Raw genomic sequence first — 26,865 nt, forward strand, 5'->3', positions numbered from 1 at the left:
ATTTCAAAAGACACTGTTCACAGAGTCTGAGACAGTATCTGCATGCAGTCACACCTAAGCTTCCCCACTGATAAGGTGTTCAGAGTGCAAGGCCGTTCCTTCTGTTCCTTGGCACCCAATGGATCTCCCTGACAATTTCATCTGTAATCTCTTCAGGAAATGAACAAGTGAACCTTGATACCAAACCCTGTTAAACTACTCTTGCATGCACACACACACAGGCACACGGACACATGGATACACAGACAGAGAGACACTCAGACACACAAACACAAAGACTCATGGACATATGGACACAGAGACACAGACAGGTCTCTCCAGGCCAGTGCACAGCTTCTTGCCCATGAGCTACATCAGATTGGTTTCGTGGACACGGAGAAAAGTTGAGGCTTTATGCCCAGCTCCTGTACCCGTGTTTTGGGTTTCTTTCCAGCGCCCTGAAGGACAATTCGGGAGTCCCCACATGACAGCAAAGGGAGGATGGGAGGGAACAGATTATGGGAGCGAAGGAAACGCAGGCACTGTCAGTCTCGAGCTCCATGATCCCAGCCCGATCCCCTGCCCCCCAGGCCGGCGCCGCCGCTTCCGACGTGCAGAGAGCCGAGCGCCGCCGCGCAGCCCCCGCGCTCGCCTCCCCTCCGTTCCCCGGCAGGACTCGGCGAGAGCCCGAGCGGCAGCGGCGCAGGGCTCAGCCCCGGGGCGGAGGCGGAGAGGAGGCGGCACGGCCGCAGCAGAGCCGGGGCTCAGGGGCACAGCGAGGCTCGGCCGGCGGAGCGGCGGCATGCGGCGGTGTCGGGGCGCGGGGCTGGCGGCGCTGGCCGCGCTGCTCATCGGTGCGCGGGGTTTGGCACCAAGAGGGCAGCGGCTGGAGCATTCCCTAGGGAGACTGGCTCGGATGTTTCCCTCTCTTCCTCAACTCCTTGTCTCTCCCGGTGCCTCTGCCATCTGTCATCCCAGCAAGTCTTCATGATTTGCGTTAGTAAAGCCTGCTTGCATGTATTCCTCGTGTTTATCCCTTTCTCTTCTCCATCCCATAGTCCCTCAAAAATCTCCTGATTCCATTCTATGTCCAACCATGCACAAGCATTCCATTCCTCTCATTCTTTATTATTTGTGATCTAAGTCCTTGCTCCTTCTACATTTTCTTCTTGTATATTTGTGCTTTCTCTCACATCATTCTATTCTCCACTGACTGCACTGTTCTTCCTTTCATTCACTCATTCATTTCTCCACAAAGGCGTAATGGACATTTCCATTCCTGCTTATCTTGAAATCGCCTCGTTACTGTTTTGCTCATCATCTCTATACATTCCTGACTGTTTACGCTGGGGGCCACGGGCAGAGGAGCCGGGGCTGCGGCCGGGCACGAACCGCCGCGGGCGGGGCCGGCCGGGGCCAGCAGGGGGCGCTGCCGCTCCGCCCGCCGGGCTCCCGGGGCTCCGCAGCTCCTTCCTCTGCCCCGAGCCCGCACGCGCCGGCACCGCGAATCACAAGGAAAGGCCGACACACATCCCGTGCCTCCTGCCGTCAGTGCAACTGGCATTGTTTCTCCTCACTTCCATCGCATCCCTGAGCCTCACTGAAGCCTTTCTGGGAATAAAGCAGCACCTTGAGCAGAAGAAGAGGTAATTAAAGAACTCCTACTGCACATACACGAGTTCTCGGTACCACAGACACAATCTGGAGTTTGCACAAACCTAAAGGGAAACTCATAGCTCTGCATTGATGAAGAGGTGTGTGTACACACATTTCCAAAGGAGACCCAGGCACAGACACTTCTCCTTCTGCCATGTCCCCACTGATGTGCAAGCATGCACACTCACTCCTGTTTCTGCTCCTGCACCCAAGTCCGTGCACGCACATCAGTGTGAACACTCTTGTCCAGAGATGTGAACACATAAAGCGCGTCCCAATCAGGATCTATTCCCACACACTTACATATACACCTTCTCTATTTCCCTGCTCAGCTCACCCTGATGGTCAATGGGTTTTGCCTCCCCGTGTGTAAGCACTGTGTGCTGGTTCTGACCATGTCCTGTTGAAATTGCCTTCAGGAAAGTAGCCATGTCTCATTGGACATGTGACTCTCTGTTCAGCATGTGAGAATACAAACCATGCCAGGGCCTTGCCTGACTCCTTGTCCTTCCCCACAAGGCTCCAGCCCTGCTGCACTTGTTCCCAGGTTTCCTCAGCAGCGTCCATGGCTGATTGTGTCCTTGCCTGTGTTCCTGGTTTGTGTGTGCCTGTGTTCAGGCAGGGTCCACAGGAATTCAGGTGGGAGCACAAATTCTTGCATGAATCCACCCCGATGTCCAGGTGCCCATGTGTGTGTCTCTGTGTGTCTGTGTGTGTTTCTGTGTGTCTGTGTGTCTCTCTTTGTGCGTGTGTGGGTGGGTGTCCCCTGTTGTGTTACTCAACCAGTGAAATGTGTTGATCTCACTGGAGACGCTCTCCAATGCTCTGCCCTGAGCATCACAGAGCAGCATTTGCCCAGACTCAGAAGAATCCTGGGAGCAGCTGAACAGTGATGCAGCAGCGTGCCGGAGATTTGTCCAGGGAAGAGGCACTGAAATGCAGTCCCTGCTTCCTGAGCCCTCCTTTTCCAGATGCTCTAGACACAGACACACAGATACACTGACATACGGATACAGAGACCCTGAGACACACAGACAGGTCTCTCCAGGCCAGTGCACAGCTCCTCTACTCTGAGCTGCATCAGATTGGTTTCGTGGACGCGGAGAAAGGCTGAGGCTTTATGCCCAGCTCCTGCGCCCGTGTGTGTGGGTTTCTTTCCGGTGCCCTGAAGGACAATTCAGGAGTCCCCACACGACAGCAAAGTGAGGATGGGAGGGAACAGATTATGGGAGCGAAGGAAACGCAGGCCTGTCAATCTCGAGCTCCACCATGATCCCAGCCCGATCCCCTGCCCCCCAGGCCGGCGCCGCCGCTTCCGACGTGCAGAGAGCCGAGCGCCGCCGCGCAGCCCCCGCGCTCGCCTCCCCTCCGTTCCCCGGCAGGACTCGGCGAGAGCCCGAGCGGCAGCGGCGCAGGGCTCAGCCCCGGGGCGGAGCTGGCATCGGCGGCGGAGAGGAGGCGGCACGGCCGCAGCAGAGCCGGGGCTCAGGGGCACAGCGAGGCTCGGCCGGCGGAGCGGCGGCATGCGGCGGTGTCGGGGCGCGGGGCTGGCGGCTCTGGCCGCGCTGCTCATCGGTGCGCGGGGTTTGGCACCAAGAGGGCAGCGGCTGGAGCATTCCCTAGGGAGACTGGCTCGGATGTTTCCCTCTCTTCCTCAACTCCTTGTCTCTCCCGGTGCCTCTGCCATCTGTCATCCCAGCAAGTCTTCATGATTTGCGTTAGTAAAGCCTGCTTGCATGTATTCCTGCTTTTCCATGCACCTATACCTTGTCTTGTACATCCAGCATTTATTTTTGCCCTGAATGCAGCATTCTGTTCTTCACTTAAACTCTTCATTTCTCCATCCATCCGTGTATTTGCAGACCTGACTTCTGCATATTCTGTGCATGCATGAATTTCGAATTCCTCACATTCTTTTCCAGTCTGCCTCTGCCTTGTGGCCACTGTTCCTAACTCAGTCTGGCGAAAAAAATCTCCGAATCACACCGTTTTGATGATGTTTGTTCTTTCTTCCTCCTTTCCCAGCCGTGGCTGTGGATACAGATCAAGTGCAGCAGAGGCCATGGGCAGAGACCACCGAGGGCACCAGCCTGAACCTCACTTGTCAGCACCCCAAAATTGATGCTGACTCCACCCACTGGTATCGCCAATTCCCACACCAAGCACCCCAGCTGATAGCAACTGCTGTCCTAGGCACAAAACCCGTGCTGGACCCAGAGGGGAGTCTGACGGTGTCGGCAGATCGGCGTTCGAGCGCGCTGTGGCTCGGCCGGCCTCGGCGCGGGGACGCGGCCGTGTATTACTGCGCGCTGGGGGCCACGGGCAGAGGAGCCGGGGCTGCGGCCGGGCACGAACCGCCGCGGGCGGGGCCAGCAGGGGGCGCTGCCGCTCCGCCCGCCGGGGCGCTGCCGGCACCGGCAACGGGAGCGGGAACGGGACCGACGCCAACACTGACACTGGCACCTGCACCGGCGCCTGCAGCTTGTGGAGGTGATAATTTTCTGAACAATTCATCTTGAATGCACAACATTCCATCTGATACCATGGACTGGGGTTTGGCTTCCTGCATGAAGAGGTTTTTTTTGTTTGTTTGTTTGTTTTTTTTTTTTTTTTTTTTTTTTTTTTTTTTTTTTTTTTTTTTTTTTTTTTTTTTTTTTGTTGTTTGTTTGTTTTTTTGTTTTTTGGTTTTTTTAATGTGACAGGATAAGAAGCCCAAGCATCAAAATACATCAGTGTGGGCAGAGGACTCAGATCATCTGCTGGACAAGTCCAGAATAGGCAAATTATGTCAGTCTGGGACACTCCTTTGGAGTCATTATGGCCCTGTTGGCAAGAAGTGGCCTATTCCTGGGTTTGGCCGTATCCTACCTAACACTGTATCAGGACAATTCTGCTGGGTTGTTTTGTCTCTTCCTCTTCTGTATTAGGGAGGTGTCATGGGGCAAGAAGGGGTGCAGGGTTCCTCCCTGATCTTAGAAACAAAGGTCTGGTAGCAAATGTCTAAAGGGGCTGTATTAGTAACACAGAATAAAACCGGGAGTATAGATAGGAATGAAACCTTGCATTCTTTCAAATGCTAGGAATCCTGCATTCATACAGCATTATACAGACCCTGGTGGATTTCCAAAGACACTCTCACTATACCCCAACCAGAAACAGCTTCTGCTTCCCTCCCACACCCTGGTGCTTTATATTCTGTATAACAAAAAAAATTACATGCTGTAAGGTTATTTCTGCCACGATGCCCACACACAGGCTGGCATAGGGCACTGTAGGGGCTTCCCAAATCTTTAGTGCAAAGCCCAACAGAGCAGACATGTACCACCCATGATCACTGACTCGTTGAATACAAAGTTTTCTTCAAAGCTCCCAATTCACTCCCCTCTGTGCAGTCTTTAAACAACACCATTAGCCCACCTGGGGCTTTGCCCTTCTCCAGAATGCTCCAGCAACCTTGATGGGGCTGCCCCCAGGGTGTCCCCAGTTGAGTGCACAGTTTGGCATGTTCCTGCATGTGGTCTCTCACCTGGACTCTCTGCATGCTGGATTTCTGCAAGTGGTTTTGGGTGCAGATTTTTGCATGAGTGATGTGAGTCACATGAGCATGTGGGTGTTTGTGTGTCCCTCCTCACAAGGGAATGTGCTGCTCACAGCAGGGACTCCCTCTGCTGCTCTGCCCACAAGCTCCACAAAGCAGCCAGGACCACAAGGAGATTGAGTGTAGCTGAACAGATCAAACCTGCCAGAAATCTGCCCACAGCAGAGGCACTGAAATGCAACCTGCTGTATCTCTATCCTGCACCTACAAAGCTCAGTTTTCCTGCTGATTTCAGGCCCCAACAAGGATGTCTTCATAACAGTTTGGATTCTTAGCTTAATTTGGTCTGAGAGTATTTGGAGTGCAATCCCACAGCTGGAAGTCTTGTCTCTGTTCCTCACCAGCACAAGACACAGCTTTTTTCCCAAGTGCTAGAGAGTACAGAAGGATAGGGTTTGCCTTACGAGTTCCTTCTTGGAGGCAAGGGAGCATTACTGGCTCATTGTCAGGATGGTATCCAGCAGATCCCTCCAGGCTATTTCTGCAAATCTGGGCAGCTCCCAGCACATACTGCTGCATGGGGTTGTTCCTCCCTGGCTGCAGGACACTGCCCTTATGTCCAAAGGGGGAAACATGAGTACCTTACTGCCCTCCCACAGGCACCAGCTCCTTCCCAATGTAGCTTTCAAAGTGCTCATATAGGCTGGGCAGTCTGTCACAAACATCTGCACTTTGCACTGAAATCACTGGTCCTGTGTGTCATCAGGGACCAGTGAGCCTGGGCACCTTCTGGGCATCGCTGAGTCCTCAAAGAACAGAGGCTGCTTTGGCCAGGGGATGTTCACCACCTGGGCAGACTTCAGTGAGGGTCTTTGATTTACAGGGCCACCCTCACCTTGCAGCCTTGGCTGATAAAAAGTACATTGCTGCAGAATCAGATGGCCAGCAGTGAAGATCTCTCTATTTTAGTCAGAGTATGCACCAAAATGAGAAAGAGCAAAAGCTCAGGATTTGCCAGAAGGTGGGAGAGGGAGAGAGGTGCTGCTCAGGAGCTGCTCTTTGGCACTTCTCTGCTCACCAGATCCACACACCAGAGTTTTGCCTCCTGTCTCTGTCCCCATCTCAGTCCCTTTCCTTTTCACTGTGCCAACAGTGGCTGGAAAGCTCCAAGTCCTGCCCTTACGCCTTGCACAGCATGGGGCTGCAGATTCTGCCTCCTTCACCATGCCCTCAGTTTGCTCTCCCCAGCCTGCACTAAGTCAACCCATTGGAACCAGGACTCCACCACCCTATTTTAGAAATTTATGTGTTCACCCATTAAAACACCCTTTCCCCACCAATCAAATTCCTCTGTCATCTCCTGAGTCATTCAGTGTGGAGAAACACTGAACAACTGCTCTCAAAATATCAGAGGCTAAACTAAGAGGAACCCAAAACTCTTTGAAAAGAGCATGACACCTGTGTTTCCCAGAGCCCTGAATGATCTGAGGACGCTCTGAGGAGCTGCTGTGCTTTCAGAAGCCTGCCAGCCATCAAGGAGCACGCAAAAGCAAACACACTCTGCAGTGAGGCAGAGACGTTACCTCACACAGTAAATGCTGTGAACGGAGAAGGAAGCCCAAGGAAAACTACAGGAAGCCACTGAGACTGTCCACTCTTGGCTGTGAGACAAGAAAAGGCAAAAGGTGTATGAGCTTCCTTCCAAAAAGGTGTATGAGCCTTCCACACTGCAAAGGTGTGACTGTGTCACACATGCACTGCACTCTCTCTGCAGGTTGGTGCCTTTTCATTGTGCTACCAAGAGTGTTCTGCTGTGTGCTGAGAGTCTTGTGAAGGAAAAGGGATCCTGAGCTGGGAAAAAATGATCTTCACCATGGCTATGCCAGCATGTGTCCTGCTAATCCAATCAGGTGGGTGTATTCACATCCTTCTTGTTGTCTCTCATGGTTTTTAGTAAGTTATTTGGAGGTGTCTACCAACAAGAGCATGAGCTCAGGGAGAAATATAGAAGGGGGATGGATGTAGATACCTGAACTTTCCATTTCTTTGGAAAGACAGCAAAGATTGGGGCAGTTTTAAACACAGAGCAAGGGAGAGAAGAAAGCAAACTTCTCTGCAGACACATTTATGCCTCTGTTGCAGGTCTTGTTGGAGGTGATCCCCCGAAGCAATTCTTCTCTGAGATGCTAGCCAAAGTTGGACAGCAAGTGGTTCTTCCTTGTGAGTCCACCACTAAGGAGAGTGACACCAATCTGAACTTCATCTGGTACCGCCAGCTCCTGGGAAGTACTCTGACATTTCTCCTGCAAGCACATAAAACCACAGGGAATGACAAGTACCGCAGTGGCCGATTCTCTATGGTGGTCTACAAAAATAACACAGCCCCCTTAGAAATAGCAGGAGTGTCTCTTCAGGACACTGCGATTTATTACTGCACTCTGAGGCTCCACCTTAAGCTAAGGCAAATTTCCGTTCGTACAAAATCTGTGTCACCAACAGCACAGGAGGGCAGATGCTCTACATCCTCCAGCCTCAGCTGTGCTTTCATGCCTGAAATGATCCTCTCCCTCTTATACCAGCCTTTCCAACTTCTCCTATCCCTCCCAACTCCTGCTTATTTTTCTCAAAATCCCATCTATGCAGAGGTATTCAGAGCAGTGACTCAGAGAGGCAGGGCCATGGGACTCTTTGCAGATGAGCTGAAACATGATTTTTCTTACTTCCTCATACAGAACATCCCTCAAGAAAACAATCAACATACCTGGACATAACGTCCAATTGCAGTATCAATCCTGACCTGCACTTCCAGGGAGCTGACACTGCAGAATCCAGTGTTGCTGGGGCATCCTGTCCAAAGCCTTGACCAAGCTGTGGCAGAGCCAGGAGATCCATGTCTCTGCTTTGCTCCTGGCAAGCCCTAGCCCTTGACACAAGAACCCAATGGACCACAGACCTCATCTTGCTTCTCTGTGCAGACTAGCCAAAGAAGACAAAAGCAGCTTTTACCTTAATGCCTTCAGCACTAGGCAGGGCAACCTCCTCTGTGCTGCTCATGGTTAAATAATGAAATCCTCCCACAACCCAGCCAGCATAAAATTTGCTATTTTGAAAAATACCAGTGAAGAAAAAAGCTACTAAAACTTTGAAATACCTAAGCAACCAACAGCACTGCAGTCCATGAGGCAAGAGATTCTGTATATTTAATATGGTGCCTTGAGATCATCAGATAATGAAAACTGATTGAAGACAAAAATGAAGATGATGATCATGATGAGAGTTTCCTCTGGATTGGGCTCACTGTTTGGTAGAGTTGGAAACTCAAAGGCAAGTTGGTTTAGGCATCCCAGAGCCCAAGTAGAACTCAGCTTAGCCTATTCTGTGAGGAGAACTCCCAGAGCCATGGTGGTCCTGTTGCTCACAAGAAGTTTTCCCACCAGGAAACGTTACCTGCAGTACACTGGGCATCACCATACTGCTGGGACCTGAGGGACACCTTCTTGTGTCCTGGCTAGAGCAACAGAAAAAGAGACCCTGGAAATTTGACTGGTTTCTCTTTATCAACCCTCAGCATTTATGTTCACAAGTCAGGTGAATGCAAAAGGAGTAACAGGACTCTGACTGCAGCATAGCATGGGGTGAAGGTGAGTCAGGCAGGGGCAACAAGGATACAGGCAGGAAAATATGGAGAAAGTTGGGGGTTGCAAATTCTCAGCAGTTCTGATTTGCAGACTCTAATGTTTCTGGGATTATTTCCCACCCTTGGAAGGATGACAAGGAGTCTTTGCTCCTGAGAGCTTAAGCAGGTCTGTAAAGCCCCAGCATCTCCCTACCACCATGTCCCACTGCCGCACTGCTGTTTCCCCCAAGTGGAAGTCACAGCGGACATAGCGCTAGTCGTCCACAGGACAGCCCTACAGCCCAGCAGGAAAAACCGGCAAGATTTGGTCGCACGACGCGGGAAGAACGATCCAGGGCTTGGGGGGTGCAGCGGGGAGCTCTGCGGTGTGGAGGGAAGAGGTGTAGGACAAGGGGGTAGGACTGGAGGGAGTCGTTTCCACACTTTGCCCACAAGCAACCCCGGGGCCCGGGGCGGGTGTGTCGGGGCGGGCAGAGGCGCCGGCGCTGCCCCGGCGAGGCGGGGCCGGGCGGGAGCGGCCCGAGCGCGGCTCCGCTCGGCTCCCGTGCGGCTGCAGCGGGGCCGGGGCCGGCAGCGATGGTGGCCGCGCCGGGGCCGGGGCTGCTGGCCTTGGCCTTGGCTTTGTGGCCGGCAGGTAAGAGCCGGGCGGCCAGGGCAGCGAGCCCGGCCAGGGACAGCGACAGCCACAGGCAGGGACAGGAGCACCAACAGGGACGGGGACAGGGGCGGAGGCTGGGGAAAGGCCAGGAGCAGGGGCAGGGCAGGGAACACGGGCAAAGGCCGGGGCACACACAGGGACACGGGCCGTGGGCCGGGGCTGGCGGCTGTGGCTGTGCCGGCCCGGGGGCACCGGGACACCGGGACAGCGCCCTCGGTCCGCGGTCGGCCCTGCCCGATTGCTGCGCTCTCCCTCCGCAGGGCTCTGGGCACAGCCGAGGCTGCAGGAGGCCGGCGGAGGGCTGCGAGCGCCCGGGGACTCCGTCACCCTCTCCTGCCACGGCTCCGGATTCACCTTTAGGAATTATGGAATTTATTGGTACCGTCAGTCACCCGGAGGCAGACCAGAGTGGGTGTCCTTTATCAACTACTCAGGCAGTGTAAAGGACTACGGGGCAGCAGTGAAGGGTCGGGCCACAGCCTCACGGGACAATTACCAGTCTCAGTCATCTCTGGTTTTGAGGGCTCTGCAACCCAGTGACTCTGCCCGCTACTTCTGTGCCATTCACACAGAGACAGGAAACCCAGCTCCGTTTTAACACAAACCTGCTGGGGCCTGGCATGGGGTATGTAAGATGTAGGGAAGGTCAGAGTCACCAGGAGTCTGGAGCTGATGGGTTTCAGGTGTTTTCACAAGAAGTCAGATCAGAGATAGGTGTTCCTGGCTTTAGCTGCACACTGCCAGGATTCTAATATATTGCCAAATTAAAGCAGAGTAGAATTGTGAGTGACAACAATATCAAAAGACATTAAAACACATAAAAAGACATAAAACACATAAAAATTGGCCTTGCTGAAGCCTCACTTCATCTCAGGTTTGCCTTCAATCCTGCATTCCTGGTTTCTCTCCGTCTTCTGTCCAAAAGGCACAGGACCAGTGGGAAAGGCATGTAGAGTCAATTACTACACTTCTGATATGGCTTCTGCAGAATCAACCTGCTCTAGCCTGGCTTCTCCACAGGCTCCACTTCCCTCAGGCCACAACCAAACTGTTTGTGAATTTCTCCAAGCATGGAGACTCCACAAGGGGCCTGGACAACCTGCACTGGTGCTTGGTTATCCTCACACTGTGAGGCTGCACTGCGGGTGCCATGTGCCATAACTCCAAAAAGACCCTTTCCTCCTTCTTTCTCTGAGTCTTATTTCTGAAAATTATCTATTACTGTATGGAATAATCCTTTGCTAATTTGGCATCACACGTCCTGGCTGTTTCTCCTCTCAGCATCTTGTCCATCCTGAGCCTACTCACTGTTGGGGCAAATCAGAGAAGGCCTTGATGTTCTGTCAGCACTATTGAGAAACAGCTAAAGCATACCCCTGCCTGTGCCATCAGTAGCACTGTAAAAAAAAAAAAAAAAAATCCCACTGAAAAGTGAGGAAAATTAGTACAGCTTTTTGAGCTGCCTCAGGTTCCATTTCTCCAGCCTTATGAGGTCCCCCCTCTGGGTGGCAGCACAACTCTGCTGTGTAGCAGCCCCTCCTACTACTCTTGTTTCATTAAAGAATTTGCTGGTTTTCATGTTTATCTCCATCTTCCTAAAGATGGCTCAAGATGCTAAAAAGAGACCCAACACTGACCCCTGGGGTGCCTTGCTAGACAATGACTTCCAACTAGACCTGATGCCACTGACCACAACAATTAGGGATCCTCTGTCTGTCCACTGTTCTGTCCAGATCACCATCTATTCATTCAGTTGAGACTTCATCAGTTTCTCTTAGGAGGACCTAATTTGGAAGGACAGTGTGGAAGGAAAGCCTTCCTAAAGCCAGGTAAACAATACACCCTGCTCTCCCCTCATCTACAAAGCAAATAATTTCAGCATAGAAGTTCATTATCAACTCAGTAAAGTGTGAGTTTCCCTTGGTGAGTTCTGGAAACATTTTTGTATTTCATGTGCCTGGAAATTATTTCCAGGGTTAGGTGCTCCATCAGCGTCTCGGGGCTTGAGGGAAGCTCCCTGGGTCCTCTTTCTTGTTCTTCTTGCAGAGAGCAGTGACATTTGCTTTTCTCCAGCAGTCCTCGGGTACCTCCCCAAAACACCATGATCATTCAAAGATTATTGAGAGCCTCCTTTCTCCAGACTATTCGCCTTACTTGAATTCCTGAAGACCCTCTCTGATGCATGACGTTTTGCCCCAGGGGGCGCTGGATCTCTCTAAAGCTAGAAGGTACTGCATGAATCTCTCAGAATAGAGAATTGTTTTATTAACATCACGAAAAAGGTGATAAGAAGTTATGAAATATTACATTTGGGGTGATACTGGAAACCCCACAATGTCACAGCCTCAGGGAGGACTCTACTCAGGACAGAAAAGATGCACAGATCCCCACCCTGATGATGTTCTATACTGTTGCAATTTTGGCAGGGTTTTGTTAAAAGAACTGAGGCGTCAAGACCTTTGAAAGGGCTCCCAGAGCAAGAAACAGGGACAGCGATGGAGGCGTGCTGGTAGCCCCGGGACAGCAGCCTTCATCTCCTGGGCGTCTCTGCTGCTCTGCCTACGCAGCTGCCAGCGTCCCTCGCCGATCCCCGTTCTCCGGAGTCCGCCCCTTGTCCTGCGACACCCGGGGCCCGGGGCGGGTGTGTCGGGGCGGGCAGAGGCGCCGGCGCTGCCCCGGCGAGGCGGGGCCGGGCGGGAGCGGCCCGAGCGCGGCTCCGCTCGGCTCCCGTGCGGCTGCAGCGGGGCCGGGGCCGGCAGCGATGGTGGCCGCGCCGGGGCCGGGGCTGCTGGCCTTGGCCTTGGCTTTGTGGCCGGCAGGTAAGAGCCAGGGGTGCTCTGGCCAAGCTGATTTGAGGTCCTGGGGTGTCCCATGTGGGAGAAGCAGCTCAGCAGAGCCAGGGCCAGGGGAAGGACAAGCCAACAGCCTCCCTGGTCAGCTCCAAAGTCCCAGCATAGCAAGACTAGTCCCTGCAAGACTCCCTGAGATAAAGGCCAGGGCTGGCTATTAAGAACCATATTACCTTTAGCTCACCACAGCATTTCCTGCCCAACAAATGGTCTGTTACTGTACCACACAGGATGAGTGACGCCCAGGAGGGCTCTAGGAGCTTCAAGTTCTGCTCCTCATGCCCCACCTCTCCCCCTCACTGTTCTCATAGCCAGTCTAAAGCCAGCCCTGCCCTGACCTTTGTTGGATCTTGGAGTGACTGTGCCTTGTTGTTGCTCTCTGCAGCAGTCACTGGCCAGGTGACCTTGGAGCAGTTCCCCAGGGGAGTGACTGTGCAAGAGGGAAATGAAGTCGTCTTCCACTGCAGCTTGCAGAGAGGTGCTATGAGCGGCTATGACATGTATTGGTACCGTCAGGGCCCATGGGGCTCTTTAAAATTTATTTACATGGAGGGTGATATCTATGGAGAAGGTTTCCAAGAACACTTTGTGGGATCAGTGGAGAGCTTCAGTACCACGCTGCAGATACTGGCAGCAAAGCCAGGTGATGCAGCAACATATTACTGTGGAGCAAGAGTCACCCTGGAGCAGCTCTGCAGCACAATGAACCAAAAACCAGCAGATGGGGAAGACAGATCGCTCAGCATTTCTTTCTGGCAGCTGCTCCCCAGGGCTCTTGTCAGGCAATGGCAGGTGCAGGAAACATCCCTCTGGCTTGGGGGCACTAAAAGGCACTGCAGGGAGGGCTGCTAGAAGGGCTGGTACCATTGATGGTGCAGGAGGATCTGTCCTGGGAACTGCACAGGCTGCAGTTTGGGCAAGTGCAGGTTTAGTGCACGTTGCCTGGGCTCCTGTCCAGCACAGCCTCATTTCTCCTTGTTGGCTTGCCTTGGCTCCCAGCCCTTTTTCCTCAGGGACAGGCAACATGCCTTTGGGAACTGGAGATTTGGCTGAGCCACATTTACAGCCTTCGACAGTGACACAAGAGGTCTTGCTGGGTGAGGAGAGAGTGGATGTTGTGCATTCTTCATTCAGTTGTGCTCACAGCACTGGCTTCCCTGGAAACCTTCTGGACAAAGCCTTTTATTATGGCCTAGAGAAGGGTTCAGTGACATGGGTAGTGCACATTCCTCCTCCCAGCCTGTCCTTGTGGTCTGTGGGAAATGAAATTCCTGAAGGCTGATCTGGCTGCTGAAGCCTGAGGTGAATAAAGCATTCAGGACCTCAGCCATGTCCCATATCCTCGGTCACCTGCTCCCCATCCCATTCAGCAGTGGGCCCACCTTCTCCCAGCCTCGTTTGTCCATGCAGCCTCCTGGCATGTTGACCTGACTCCTTGCTCACTGGGGAGGAATCCTCTTCATCTCAGCACTGCTGGGGCTGGGGACAGCTGTGTCCCCTGCTGAGCTCCCAAGCCTGGGAAGGACATGGACAGAGGGGAACAAATGCAGTGAAGGGCCAGGAACACAAGGGAGGGAACAGCTGACATATAAGGAGAGCCTGGAAGATCTGGGTTGGTTTAGCATGGAGAATAAAATGTAGAGGGGCATCTGACACTGTGTTGAAATCCCTGAAACTCTGTAAGTTCCATTCTTCAGGACATTCAGAACTGAACAGGACAAGACTGTGGGCACCTCCTGCCCCTGACCCCATCAGGCAGCTCAGTCCCACACAGCTGCTCACTCAGTCCCCTTCACTGCTATGGAGGAGAGAAACAAATGGGTGGAGTGAGAAAATGTGTGTTTTGACAGGAAGACAGTTGAACAATCATGGCAATACCAACACACAAAAACCAAACAACATCAAGAATTCCTGATGTTGCTCAGACTTGCCATTGGCAGAGAGGAGCAGCAAAGCTGGCTCCTCTTCTGCTCCCCTTTCCTGAAGCCCGTTCTGGCTCTCCAGAAAGAACAGCATTAGGTTTGATGACCACACAGAGCCTTTATGAGAGAGCTTGGCTGCCTGTACCTGTGTCTGCAGCCTTACAGGGCAACAACACACTCTAGGTTTGGACAGAAGAACACACACCCCAAATACAGGAAGCAACAGATATACAGAAAACAAATGCATGCAGAATAGCTCTCCTCACTCCTCTGTGTGCTTCCCCCAATTTCCTTTGTATCATTTGCAGGTTTCCCTGTTCTTTTTCAGCTTTGAAACTTGCGGCCTGAAGAGGACACAGGGTTGTCCTCAACACTCATGTAGCACAAGTTCTTTCTGGAAGTCCTCAGAGACAGAAGCTGTGAAAATCAAGAGATAACAGCAATATTGTCCTGCTTACAAGAAGGAACAGTGCCTGGGACTGGGAGCTCTGACCACAGGGCTGGTTTTTCCTGATTACCCACATTCAGGAAGCTCTTCCTAGCTCTGAATACCCCATAATATGAGAAAAATAGTAGATGATTTAACGTGCAATGAAACCAGACACTGAACTATGTCCAGTAGGGGAATCAGTCAGAATTCTGGAGAAATTCCAGCACTTGTATGCAGTCTGAGTTTCAAAGAATGAACTTTTCTGCACCACTGACCACTTGTCTCCACCACCTGCATGGGACCAGGGTGTATAGATCCAGCACAAGACAAGCACTCAGTGATTATGTGAGCAAGAGTAACTCATCAGATCTGGCCTGCTTTTCTCTGCAGCAGGATGTGCCATAGACTAGGTGAGGGCACAGCCGTGTGCTTAGCTGAAGGATAAAAGAACAAATTCCCTTCATGATTCTATGCTCAGTGTCCTTGTTTCCCTGTTCAAGTGAAAAACAACTGAAATGGCAAAGTGAGGAGTCAAGATGTGTCCCCAGTACTCGAGTGTGGCCTCAGTAGTGGCAAGGAGAGAGGAGCCATCACCTCCCTCAGCTGCGGGCAGCATTTTGCCGAGGGCAGCCCCGGATCCCAGTGACCTTCTGTGCTACGAGGGCGAATTTCTGGGCTCGTTGCCCACGGGTTCCTTTGGCACAGGCGCTGTCCAAGCGCGCAGCGATGCTTTGCGCGCGCGGCCCGGCCGCGGCGGGCGCTGCTCCCGCCCGGCGGGGCCGCTCCTCTGTGCTGCTCATGGTTAAATAATGAAATCCTCCCACAACCCAGCCAGCATGAAATTTGCTATTTTGGAAAATACCAGTGAAGAAAAAAGCTACTAAAACTTTGAAATACCTAAGCAACCAACAGCACTGCAGTCCATGAGGCAAGAGATTCTGTATATTTAATATGGTGCCTTGAGATCATCAGATAATGAAAACTGATTGAAGACAAAAATGAAGATGATGATCATGATGAGCCCTCTGGATTGGGCTCACTGTTTGGTAGAGTTGGAAACTCAAAGGCAAGTTGGTTTAGGCATCCCAGAGCCCAAGTAGAACTCAGCTTAGCCTATTCTGTGAGGAGAACCCCCAGAGCCATGGTGGTCCTGTTGCTCACAAGAAGTTTTCCCACCAGGAAACGTTACCTGCAGTACACTGGGCATCACCATACTGCTGGGACCTGAGGGACACCTTCTTGTGTCCTGGCTAGAGCAACAGAAAAAGAGACCCTGGAAATTTGACTGGTTTCTCTTTATCAACCCTCAGCATTTATGTTCACAAGTCAGGTGAATGCAAAAGGAGTAACAGGACTCTGACTGCAGCATAGCATGGGGTGAAGGTGAGTCAGGCAGGGGCAACAAGGATACAGGCAGGAAAATATGGAGAAAGTTGGGGGTTGCAAATTCACAGCAGTTCTGATTTGCAGACTCTAATGTTTCTGGGATTATTTCCCACCCTTGGAAGGATGACAAGGAGTCTTTGCTCCTGAGAGCTTAAGCAGGTCTGTAAAGCCCCAGCATCTCCCTACCACCATGTCCCACTGCCGCACTGCTGTTTCCCCCAAGTGGAAGTCACAGCGGACATAGCGCTAGTCGTCCACAGGACAGCCCTACAGCCCAGCAGGAAATACGGGCAAGATTTGGTCGCACGACGCGGGAAGAACGATCCAGGGCTTGGGGGGTGCAGCGGGGACTTCTGCGGTGTGGAGGGAAGAGGTGTAGGACAAGGGGGTAGGACTGGAGGGAGTCGTTTCCACACTTTGCCCACAAGCAACCCCGGGGCCCGGGGCGGGTGTGTCGGGGCGGGCAGAGGGGCCGGCGCTGCCCCGGCGAGGCGGGGCCGGGCGGGAGCGGCCCGAGCGCGGCTCCGCTCGGCTCCCGTGCGGCTGCAGCGGGGCCGGGGCCGGCAGCGATGGTGGCCGCGCCGGGTCCGGGGCTGCTGGCCTTGGCCTTGGGTTTGTGGCCGGCAGGTGAGAGCCGGGCGGCCAGGGCAGCGAGCCCGGCCCGGGGCAACGAGGGACAGCGACAGGCAGGAGCAGGGACAGGGGGGGAAGCAGGAGCGGGGAACACGGGCAGATTCAGATAGGGACAGGAGGTTTTGTCACCGTGCGGCGGCCGGGGCAGGCACAGGGACACCGGGACAGCGCCCTCGGTCCGCGGTCGGCCCTGCCCGATCGCTGCGCTCTCCCTCCGCAGGGCTCTGGGCACAGCCGAGGCTGCAGGAGGCCGGCGGAGGGCTGCGAGCGCCCGGGGACTCCGTCACCCTCTCCTGCCACGGCTCTGGCCTCACCTTCGAGAATCGTTTTATACGATGGTACCGTCAGTCACCCGGAGGAAGCCTCGCGTGGTTGTCCGTTATTGGCTCTGATCCGACAGTTCTTTATTTTGACCAGTCAGTGGAGGGGCGGGCCAAGATTTCCCGGGACAATTCCCGGTCCGATACTTATCTCTCCCTGCTGACCCTGCAGCCCCGCGACTCGCGGTCGGCCCTGCCCGATCGCTGCGCTCTCCCTCCGCAGGGCTCTGGGCACAGCCGAGGCTGCAGGAGGCCGGCGGAGGGCTGCGAGCGCCCGGGGACTCCGTCACCCTCTCCTGCCACGGCTCTGGCCTCACCTTCGAGAATCATTATATTCGGTGGTACCGTCAGGCACCCAGAGGTAGTTTTGAATGGGTGTCCTGGATAAGCCATTACTCATCACAGATTCAGTTTGGGTCAGCAGTTGAAGGTCGAGCCACAGCCTCCAGGGACAATTCCCACTCTGTGGCATCTCTCAGCCTGCATCTCCTCCGTGCCGAGGATACTGCCTGCTACTTCTGTGCTGTTCGCACAGAGACATAAAATCCAGCTGAGGTTGAACAGAAACCACCTGTCAGCATCCCAGCTCTCTGCCTTGGAGCTGGAAGGGGCCTTGTTGCCCAGATGTTCCGGGTTGCTGTAGACACAGCACAGAGTTTTCAAATGTGTGATTCTAATAGGGACATCCTACCTTTTGCTCTCCCCAAATGAGCTTAACCTTTATGTTTATCTTCTTTGCATGTGTCATGCCAACTCATTTCTTGCTCCCCCAAACTGCTTCAGCTTTGAAACAATTTTCCTGTTTCCCCTGGTTTCCAATATTACAGGTATCCAGTCCAAACGGTCAGGTGTGTGAATAGTCCTGCTGTGGTTTTGGGCACAGCTCATGTCCACTCGTCCAGCCCATGGGTTTTGCTGCCTGAGGCGTGAGCAGAGGAAATGGGGAATTCTAGACAGTCATTTGGGAGCTCAGTGGGAGAATGGGGAAGGCTGTGTGTGTCTCTCCCAGATCTGAGGTTCTACAGGGAGCAAGAGCCTTTGAGCAGATGGATTTGTGGCTGCTGGTTCCTCAACATCACAAGCAGAACCATGGGGACATGGTGGAGCAGATTGATTCCTTTAACTGTTGCTTTTTGTTTACCCTTGTCTCCTGGGGCTGCAGGTGGCCTTTCTCAGGTGAAGACAGAAGCCTCAGGCCCTACAGTAGGGAAGATCTCGGAGTCTGTCTGGCTCACTTGTCACATCTCTGGTGTAGCCATCACCGATAGCAACTACGCATGGGACTGGATCCGGCAGACTCCTGGCAAAGAGCTGCAGCATCTGGTGATGCAGTATCCTTTCACAGGACTCCAGCACATCGCTTCATCCTTCCGGACCCGAGTCAACAGCTCTGCAGACCCCTCCCAGAACCAGCTGTGGCTGCAACTGCTCTCTCCAGCAGCTACAGACACAGCCACCTATTTCTGCAGCATGAGAGAACTTGAAAAGGGCACAGTGCTTGAAACACAGGCAGGGCCAGGGCAGAATTGGAAGGAGGGGCTTTAATCTAGACAGATCTTTTGTGGTTGCTGCAAGGCAAGGCTCTTCCCAGACTTCTCAAGACTAATCTGGGCTGTCTTTTGCAGAACAGATGCAGAGGTGCTACAGCAATAACAATAGCAGTCTCTCACAAGCAAACACCAAACCATTAACGTGTTGTTAACTCCTTCCTTCCTTCTCAAAATCTCCCACAGGCAGAAAGAACCAGGGAAAGAGGGTGGGGTTGTTTCTTTTGTTTTGTGTTTTGTTTGGTTTTTTAAAGAATGTGATTGTTTTTGTTTGAGTAAGGTTAATTTTCTTCATAGTAGCAGGAATGGACTGTGTTTTGAATCTGTCCTGGAAAGAGTGTTGGTAATTCAGGGGTGTTTGAGTTATTGCTGATCAGTGCTTACATGGAGAGAAGGCCTCTTCTGCTCCTCATTCCACCCACCAGTGAGTAGCTGAGGGTACACAAAATTTGGGAGGGAACACAGCTGGTTCAGCTCTGGCTGTCAAGGATTTATGATACAGAAGTTGAATATCATGAAGGATTTGATCAATGTACAACATCTCCTTTACTCTTTGATCCTCACTCCCAAGGTTTCAGTGCCTCTACACAACAAAGAATAATCAGTTTGTCTACTTTCTCCTCTTACGCAAAACACCATGAAGACTTTCTAAGGTACTAAATGACCCCAGGAACCAATTCTAAGAGACCAGAGGGCACATTCCTCCTGCTTTCTAGCCTGAAACAAAGGGGAAAAAGGAGACAACTTCCAACAAGTGGCAATTATCAGAAATGCTTTGATATAGCATGAACAGTACTGATTCTTTTCTTGCTTTTTATCCAGCTTAACTCACTCAGACTTTTCAGAGGTGTCATGTAATCCCCAAGTTCTCATTTACAACTCAACCTTTCTGATATTATCTTAGATCCTTCCTTGAAAGCCATATGGTGTTTTTTCATGTGGTACGTTGGGTCTTAAACCATGGAGGAGGTCATGTGACTGTCTCTAAAATCCAATATTCTGTCTAGTGGAACAGAGACAGTTTTTACAAGGAAATAGATCACTGTGTACAGGGGCCGGAGTACCACAATGATATAAACAGCACAGGGGCCTGTACAAAAACAAAAAGAGGGGAAAAAGGTGAGATATTTTGGGAAAGAAAGGAGATGGGTGACTATAATCATTAAAGAGACAAATAGAACATTCTTTCTATAATGCCTTTTACCATGGAAAGATAAAAAGTCCAAGTGGATTCTAAAAGGTGGAAGAAAGGGAGAACTTGAAAATTCTACACTCAATCAAGCTGTTTGAAAGCACTTGAACAATTAAATTAATATTTTATCCTTTTTCAGTTTTGGAAGTAAGTGTACCTCTGGATCATCTCATAGACTTGCACCCATGGATAATTAGAAAAAATATCTGGCTTTCCGTCTCTTGGTTTACAACACAAATTTAACACCATGAGGAAAGAGTGAGTTATTGGAATAAGTCTTAGCAGTGTGAGGACAGATAAGTGTATATTTGCACCAGGGATGACTCTCACAGTTCTACCAAGTAAGTGACATTTCTATATATCTAAAACTCTATTTAAAATTGAGGTGTAGGTGAACAAAGAAGTTTAATGGTTTGGGTTCACTGAAAGGATTTTCAGCTGCAATAATCCCTTGAATACACTCCCTCTCCAGCCAGGCTTTCAAGCCAAATGCTCAGCTTGGATCGTTTCCCAGGAACAACTGGGCTGACTCTGCATAGCACCATTATTCCATGATCCCCAAACACCAGCAGGGCACTGCTTAGCCTGTGATAACTTATTCCCACTTTGGGCAGCACTCTGGCCCAAATTTACTGTCCAGTGCCCAATTCTCCAGTGGACTTGCACTGGCTGACTTGGGGCAGGAATGCAGAGCTCAGTGAAGAGCTCCCAGTGGTGAGGAGTTTTGAGACAGATCTGTAACTGCCTGCTTGGAGAAGTTCTGGTTTGACACTGGCACCACACTGACAGTGTCCCCAGCTAAGGAATTCCACTGCCCTGGGGACAGAGCAGGAAGGAGGTGAAATAGCCTTGGGCATAAATTCTCACAAGTGCCTTATATCCAAGAGCTCCTGGAATTAAAGACAATTGGCTGCCAAGTTGTGTGGAACGTTAAAAGAGCAATGTGGGGAGTAGGGATTATAAGAAGCCTTAGTTATTCCTATCTTTATTTGGAATTCCGTGATGAACAATAAAGATGCTTGTCACCCCAAGCGAACTTATCACTCTGAAGAAAGACCTCTTCTGTCCATGCTGTTCAACGATTTTCTTTTTCTAGATAAATACAGGATATATTCAGAGCTGCACAGCGATTCTGGTATTATGTTTGATGGTAAAAGATGTTGGGCCCTAAGTATCAAAGTCCCTTTTGAGACTGCTGGAATACTCAATAAGTTGAATCCAAAGTTTCCAGGATGTGAGCAACCTCCCACTTTTGATTTTGAATTGCTTTGGGAGCTACTAAAATGCATTTTAAGGTGTTCACAGCACAAGTACTTTATTATCCAAATCTTTTGAGAATTCCCCATAATCAAAATGACATAAGATAGCAAGCATTAGTGCCACAGGACACTCCAGGCATATTCTGTTGAGGCCTCAGTTAAGGACAGAGAAGGCTTTCCTTTTGGTTCAGGTTGGATTATTCCAGATTAAACATTCACAGAGAATGATAAGGCCCATTACTTTCTGGAATAGGGTGCTCCTCCTTTGACTTTGTAAGATGAAAGTGAAGGAGAAGTACAATTTTTTGTTCAAATAAATTTTCAGAACATAAAAGACTAATCCCTTCCAGAAGCAAGTGCTAGGAATTAATGGTTGTTTTATCTGGTAATGCAAACTAGTGGGACTCGGGGTGAGCCTTCAGGGGTCAGATAAAACAAATCTTCTGCTCTCTGAACTACAATTGCACTGGGTACATTATTGCTTGCTGAAGATCTTGCCCAGGGAGCTATTGCAGAGAAGCAGCCTGTTTGTATTCTGGCTGTTGCGAAAGCCTGGAGAGGAGACCACATGAAAAGCCTTTCAAGGTTTTCTCAGAGAACACAGAATGCACAGGATTCACAGGCTCTGGCCAAGCCTGGTACAACAGCTGGGAAGGAAATGTGCAGAGGAAGAACAGCAAAATGAGCCCTTTTTGATTTATGCATTTTAACTGTGTGTTACTGCTGCTCTTGTTTTTGGGAATGGAACTCAACTGACCGTGGAGCCAAGTAGGTACCCTTTATGCATTACCATTTTCTGAGTTGCTACTCTTTCGTTTTCCCCCTTTGCAAATATTCCCCCTAAAATCTATGCAGACACTCATGTTTTTCAGTCACTAATTTCACTTTCTTTGTGTAATCTTTTGCATGCAACTAGACAATTTATATGTAAAAATATTCTTATCCCACTTCTCAGTGTTGCCAAAGAACTTGAACTCCACAAGGGATGTTCTGTCTGCTATCATTCTGAATTTCTTTGGGACATATATCTATCCACTTATTCAGGATTCTTAATAAGATGTTCATAGTCATTGTTGGTTTTTAAAGTCACACTTGGACTGCCTAAAGGGAAATAAAGTGTCTGTGCAAGTTGGCATACAAGTTCCTAAGACTATCTGTTGTGTCAGAGTTAAAATACAACACTGATAGCAGAGAAGGGTAATGGACAAAAGCATAAAATGTAATCTTGTGCAACCTTTCTGTACTAGTTTAATCTTACTAAGTTGTTCAGAATTTGGATTCAACTGAACTGGTCAAACCAAGTTAATGTGTTCAATTTCTGTTGGGTGTCTGGGAGGGAGAGTAAAATAAAAAACAGTATTCATTTATGTCTTATGAATATGCAAGGCAATCCAGATAGAATTGTTCTGTTTTGGAATTAAATTGCTGAGAAAGCAGAACAAGTGGACTCTTGGAGTGGCATTCATAAAAGCTCCCTTCTTGTTAGTAGGTATTTATATTATAAAATTATAAAATCAGGGTTCATTTACAAGCACGAGCTTTGGCAAAAGGAAGTTGGGATCCTATGGGATTAAATGTCCTGTTAAATATGCCCGCATACCCATTTCTGTCTTTAATTTGACCTTTTGGAAGAAGCAGAAAGAAACAAAGACCACAAAAAGTGATCGTTAATGTAATAAATTAGTCACAGATGGAGTACATGTGAGTTTTTGGTCACTCAGCTGACAGACAAGGCTGCAGTAAAATCAATCCTGTTGCTTTTCTTTACAGACATTTCAAAATCTTCTGACCCTCAAGTGATTGTGATGAAATCAAAGAAACTGGAAGAAGGCAACAGCGCTGGGAAAGCAGCTTGTTTGGCAAGGAACTCCCCAACAAAGAACATCAGCTTGGAGATGCCCTCTCAGGAGGTCATCTATGAACAGAGCACATCCATTTTGACATCCAAGGGGTTGTACAATGCAATTAAAGTGGCCAGGGTGACAACAGACATGGAGGTGACCTGCACGGCCAAATTCGACAACCGCGTGATAACAGCACAGCCAGGTACAGTTTGGTGGCACAGCTGTCACTTATTTCTGGAGACAGTGGCCTGTGGGCTTTGTGTTCTCCTTCTGGACAGCACTGCCCTGGGCAGCCAGGAGAAATAAGAAATTTGGGATTTCAGCAGGGAGAGCTGAAAGATGTTTCAAAGCAGTGAAAAGAAATGGTTTCAACTATTTAATTCCTTTCAGATTCTTTTTTGGGGAGAAGAGAGAAGACATGATCTATTTGTTCAAAATGTGAATTTCCTTGTGATTGAGTATTTTAGCCTATAGCAGCAAACCTGTTGCAGCACAAGCTGGAACAGCCTTTCTAAAACCTAGAAAAAGTTAAAGGTGGGGTGTGTTGTGAGGTTTTTTTACTAAATATGTTTTCTATTTTGTGCCATTTTATTTGTAGTCCTGAATGTCTTTCATACAGTAAAACTAAAACAAAGCAGGACTTCTTCTGTTTCCAGCAACTGCACGGAGAAATTGGCTCCTCAAATTAATGTTGGAGTTAATGACTGATCATCTGAGCTCCAACTTTCCTTAAGTTCCTAGAGGAAATGCCTAGGAAATTTTTTTATAAATCCCATATAAAAGGTGGATATAGTTCAAAATGTGCTTTCTTTCTCATGCTACAGAGGAGGAGGCTGAAGAACCCGTAACAGGGGGCAGTGACAGGGTTTGCAACAGCACAGCCCCCTCAGCACAAGGTGAGTTACCCCAACAGGATGTGAAGTTACATTGCTCTCTGGGGGATAGAGGCATGGAAATCTATTTTCTCCAGGGCAGAGGACTCAGAACACAACACATTCAGCACACACAAACTGCTGTTCCAAGGATGCTCCTGCACTTACACACAAGCCCCAGGAAGCAAAAAGCAACAGGGACAGACCCTGGGCTCCCATGTTGTTGCCATGTTCTCTCTTGGCTGTTCCTTTGCTGCCCTTCCTCTCCCTGAAACTGTCACCTGAGGATTTCCCACTTTCTGCCAAGATCACAACACCAAAGCCTAGACCATGATCTCTCCCCTCTTTTCTGGTCACTGAGCAGACCCTGAAGAGCAGAGAGTGAACATGCTGTCCATGGCTGTGCTGGGTTTGAGAGTCCTGCTGGCAAAGAGCATCGCCTTCAACGCCCTCATGAGTATCAAGTTGTTTCTTTTCTCAGGTAAAAAAGCTCACAGCTATCAAACACTTATTCAGGGGTACAATTTCATTAAATGTACTTCAAATTTCTCTTTTCTCTTCCAGACATGGGGAATGAACCCAAAGAAGAGCAGGAAAGAATGTGAACCAGCAGCACAAGGGGGTGGATCAAGCAGGGGCAGAGCTGCAGACAGACACCACTCAGGACACAAGGCAGCACCTTCCCCTGAAGACACTGAATACTGTTCACTCCTGCCTGGCCAGCTGATTTGCACTGAAGAGTTTCAAGTGCTTTTGATGTTTCCTCTCCTCTGACAACTGAGGAGAGTGGATTTATCCTCATCCTCCTGCTAAGTAGATCTCCCCACTCTTCTGGCATTTGCACACAGTCATCCAACCTGCTTCAACAGCTTTGGAAACTGCAGTGCTCACTCTAGATAGATGGCCTTTTAAAAGCACCTTTCCCAGGCATGCTGTGTTTCTGCCTGTGGAACTGGAGTAGCACTGCTGAGTGAATTCAAGCCCAGTAGCTGCCATTTGTAGATTTGGATTTAGATAGATTTAATAACAAAGAGTGTGTATTGCAATTAAGAAGCGCATGTAGAATCTGGAGTGATTTCATTCAACTAGATAATGTTCATTTCTTTATTAAGCCTGTATTTCCTCGGCCAAATATATTGCATATGAATTTTAGTTTCCTGTGGTAGTGACAAAAATAAAGAACTACTAGGACAAAATGCTGTAGGTTTTCTGTGATTTTTCTTCTGAAGCTGGAATGGAGATTGCTGAAATCCAGCTGTCCTAAAGCCCACTGGGATCAGAAACACAGCTTTAATAATGTAGATTTCCTGTTGGCTGAATTTGTCAGGACACAGCAAGAGGTGCTGTACTGAGCTTGCTCAGCTCAGACCCTCAGGCCTGCAGTGCTGGAACAGTCCATTGTAAAGAAACTTCAGTTCCTTTTCCCCTGGGCAAAGGTGAACAAAACCCCTAAGGTATATAAAGATATTTCAGCAGACATACAAAATCATCTCAGCAGACTGGCAGCAGCACAGAAGATACACAAAGATAATGACCAATAATGAAAATCACCTCCAAACATCAGCCCTGGCATGGTCAGAGACACGTGGTCTGGGAAAAGATCTAAAAGGGAATAAAGAATGAGAAACAAAATAACATTGAAGATGAAGTGATCAACTGGAAAGCAAATACTACTAACTGTGGAACTTGGGACCAATGGTCATCGAACCAATGAATTTCCCTGGGCTGTGAATGTGTAAGTACAAGAACACTTCAGTGAAAACTTTGTGTGATGGAAGGATTTTCTCTGCACAACCCACACAATGTGTGGATGAAATTATTTCTGTTGCACCTCCAGGCCAGAATAAAGTACTGCCTTGATTCTCTAACATGGAGTGTGGTATCTGACATCTGCCCTGCTGATCAAGTCAAAATGGTGAGAGCTCTCCCCAGTGGCAGACAACATTAAAAGCATCCTGAAAGAATAAACCTCTCTCCAAGAGGTTACATGGGAAAGCATTGTGAAGAACACCATAAGAATGGACAACAATAAATAGCTTTTTGTATCACAGAACCCTTCAGTTTTCTTATACCACATTAAAAATACAATGTAATAATCACATTCCTGCACCTGCTGGTCATAATCTGACCTATCTGGTTTTTGTCCCAAAATCCTATAAAACTCCTGATGAAATTAAATCTAACAGAAACAGAAACTCCTTAGGCATATGGTTAATTACCTCACTCTAAGGTGAGATCCCTTCCTTTCTTTCCCTTATATTTCAGTCAGCAGATATTGTCTGAACAAAAGTATTGGGAGCCTGATCTTCCCCTGTAAAACTATTCAGGACTGGGGAGTGCAGAGCTCCTGGGAATGTCTGTCTTTCCAAAGCACTCATTTGAAAATAGATATCCACCCTAAGATTTCTGTAGGGAGGGCATTAGTGGATTCCTGGCTATGCCAAAGCCTCCCACAACCACACAACTTCCTCTTTTGCGACCTGTATTGAAACATAACCTGCAAGGAGACAGACACACCTCAGCCTTCATTATGTGGGCACCGCCAACAGGCATTGTGCACACACAGTTTTATTTTGACGGCAAATAGAGTCTCTGGCCATGGGGTCCCACCTGCCAGGTGCACTATTAGATGATCCTTGGGACAGTATCTTTCTCTAACACTTGACAGGAGCCACCTCCAGAGGCTGAGAGTTTCTGTCCGCTTCCCAATCCCCTCCTTAGTGCCCACAGCCCTGCACAATATCATCATTGGGAGCTCATATGGGATCATACACAGGGTTAGGTCCCACAGCCACAGGAACAGCCCCAGCAACATTGGCACCTGCGGCTCCATACGTAATACAACTAATGCTGAGATCAGATTTGTCTCCAGCCCACTCTGCGCAGATCTGTTCTTAACTCAACCCTTCATGCCCCACACTGGATGCCAAATGAGGCTATTGTCGTTTAGGAATAGTATTTCCCAATTTAGTGTTCCCACTGAGCCACTCCAATCCAAACATAAGGTTCTTTCACAACAAAGTGTGAACATGGAGAGGGCTTAAAAGAAAGATGGGGAACACCCAGGGTGAGAGACACCCAGGAGAACACCAAGAGCTTCAAGTTCTGCTCCTCATGCCCCACCTCTCCCCCTCACTGTTCTC

At 49.9% G+C, this 26,865-nt stretch overlaps 1 protein-coding gene and 1 gene segment (V, D, J or C); both read left to right on the forward strand.

Moving 5' to 3' along the window:
- Positions 1-3,158: 3,158 nt before the first annotated feature.
- LOC121339777 (M1-specific T cell receptor alpha chain-like) lies at positions 3,159-24,918 on the forward strand. The gene is made up of 7 exons (XM_041411866.1): positions 3,159-3,210; positions 3,661-3,955; positions 21,719-21,774; positions 22,777-23,052; positions 23,675-23,746; positions 24,087-24,203; positions 24,287-24,918. Exons 1-7 carry the CDS (start codon positions 3,159-3,161, stop codon positions 24,325-24,327), a joined length of 909 nt encoding a protein of 302 aa, XP_041267800.1. The 3' UTR covers positions 24,328-24,918.
- Positions 12,140-20,258, forward strand: LOC121339778. The segment is given in 2 exon segments: positions 12,140-12,287; positions 18,171-20,258. Coding segments are annotated over 2 exon segments (441 nt in total).
- Positions 24,919-26,865: the final 1,947 nt, after the last annotated feature.

Source organism: Onychostruthus taczanowskii, unplaced genomic scaffold, assembly GCF_017590055.1.
Source record: "Onychostruthus taczanowskii isolate IOZ18803 unplaced genomic scaffold, ASM1759005v1 scaffold375, whole genome shotgun sequence".
Lineage (NCBI taxonomy): Eukaryota > Metazoa > Chordata > Aves > Passeriformes > Passeridae > Onychostruthus > Onychostruthus taczanowskii.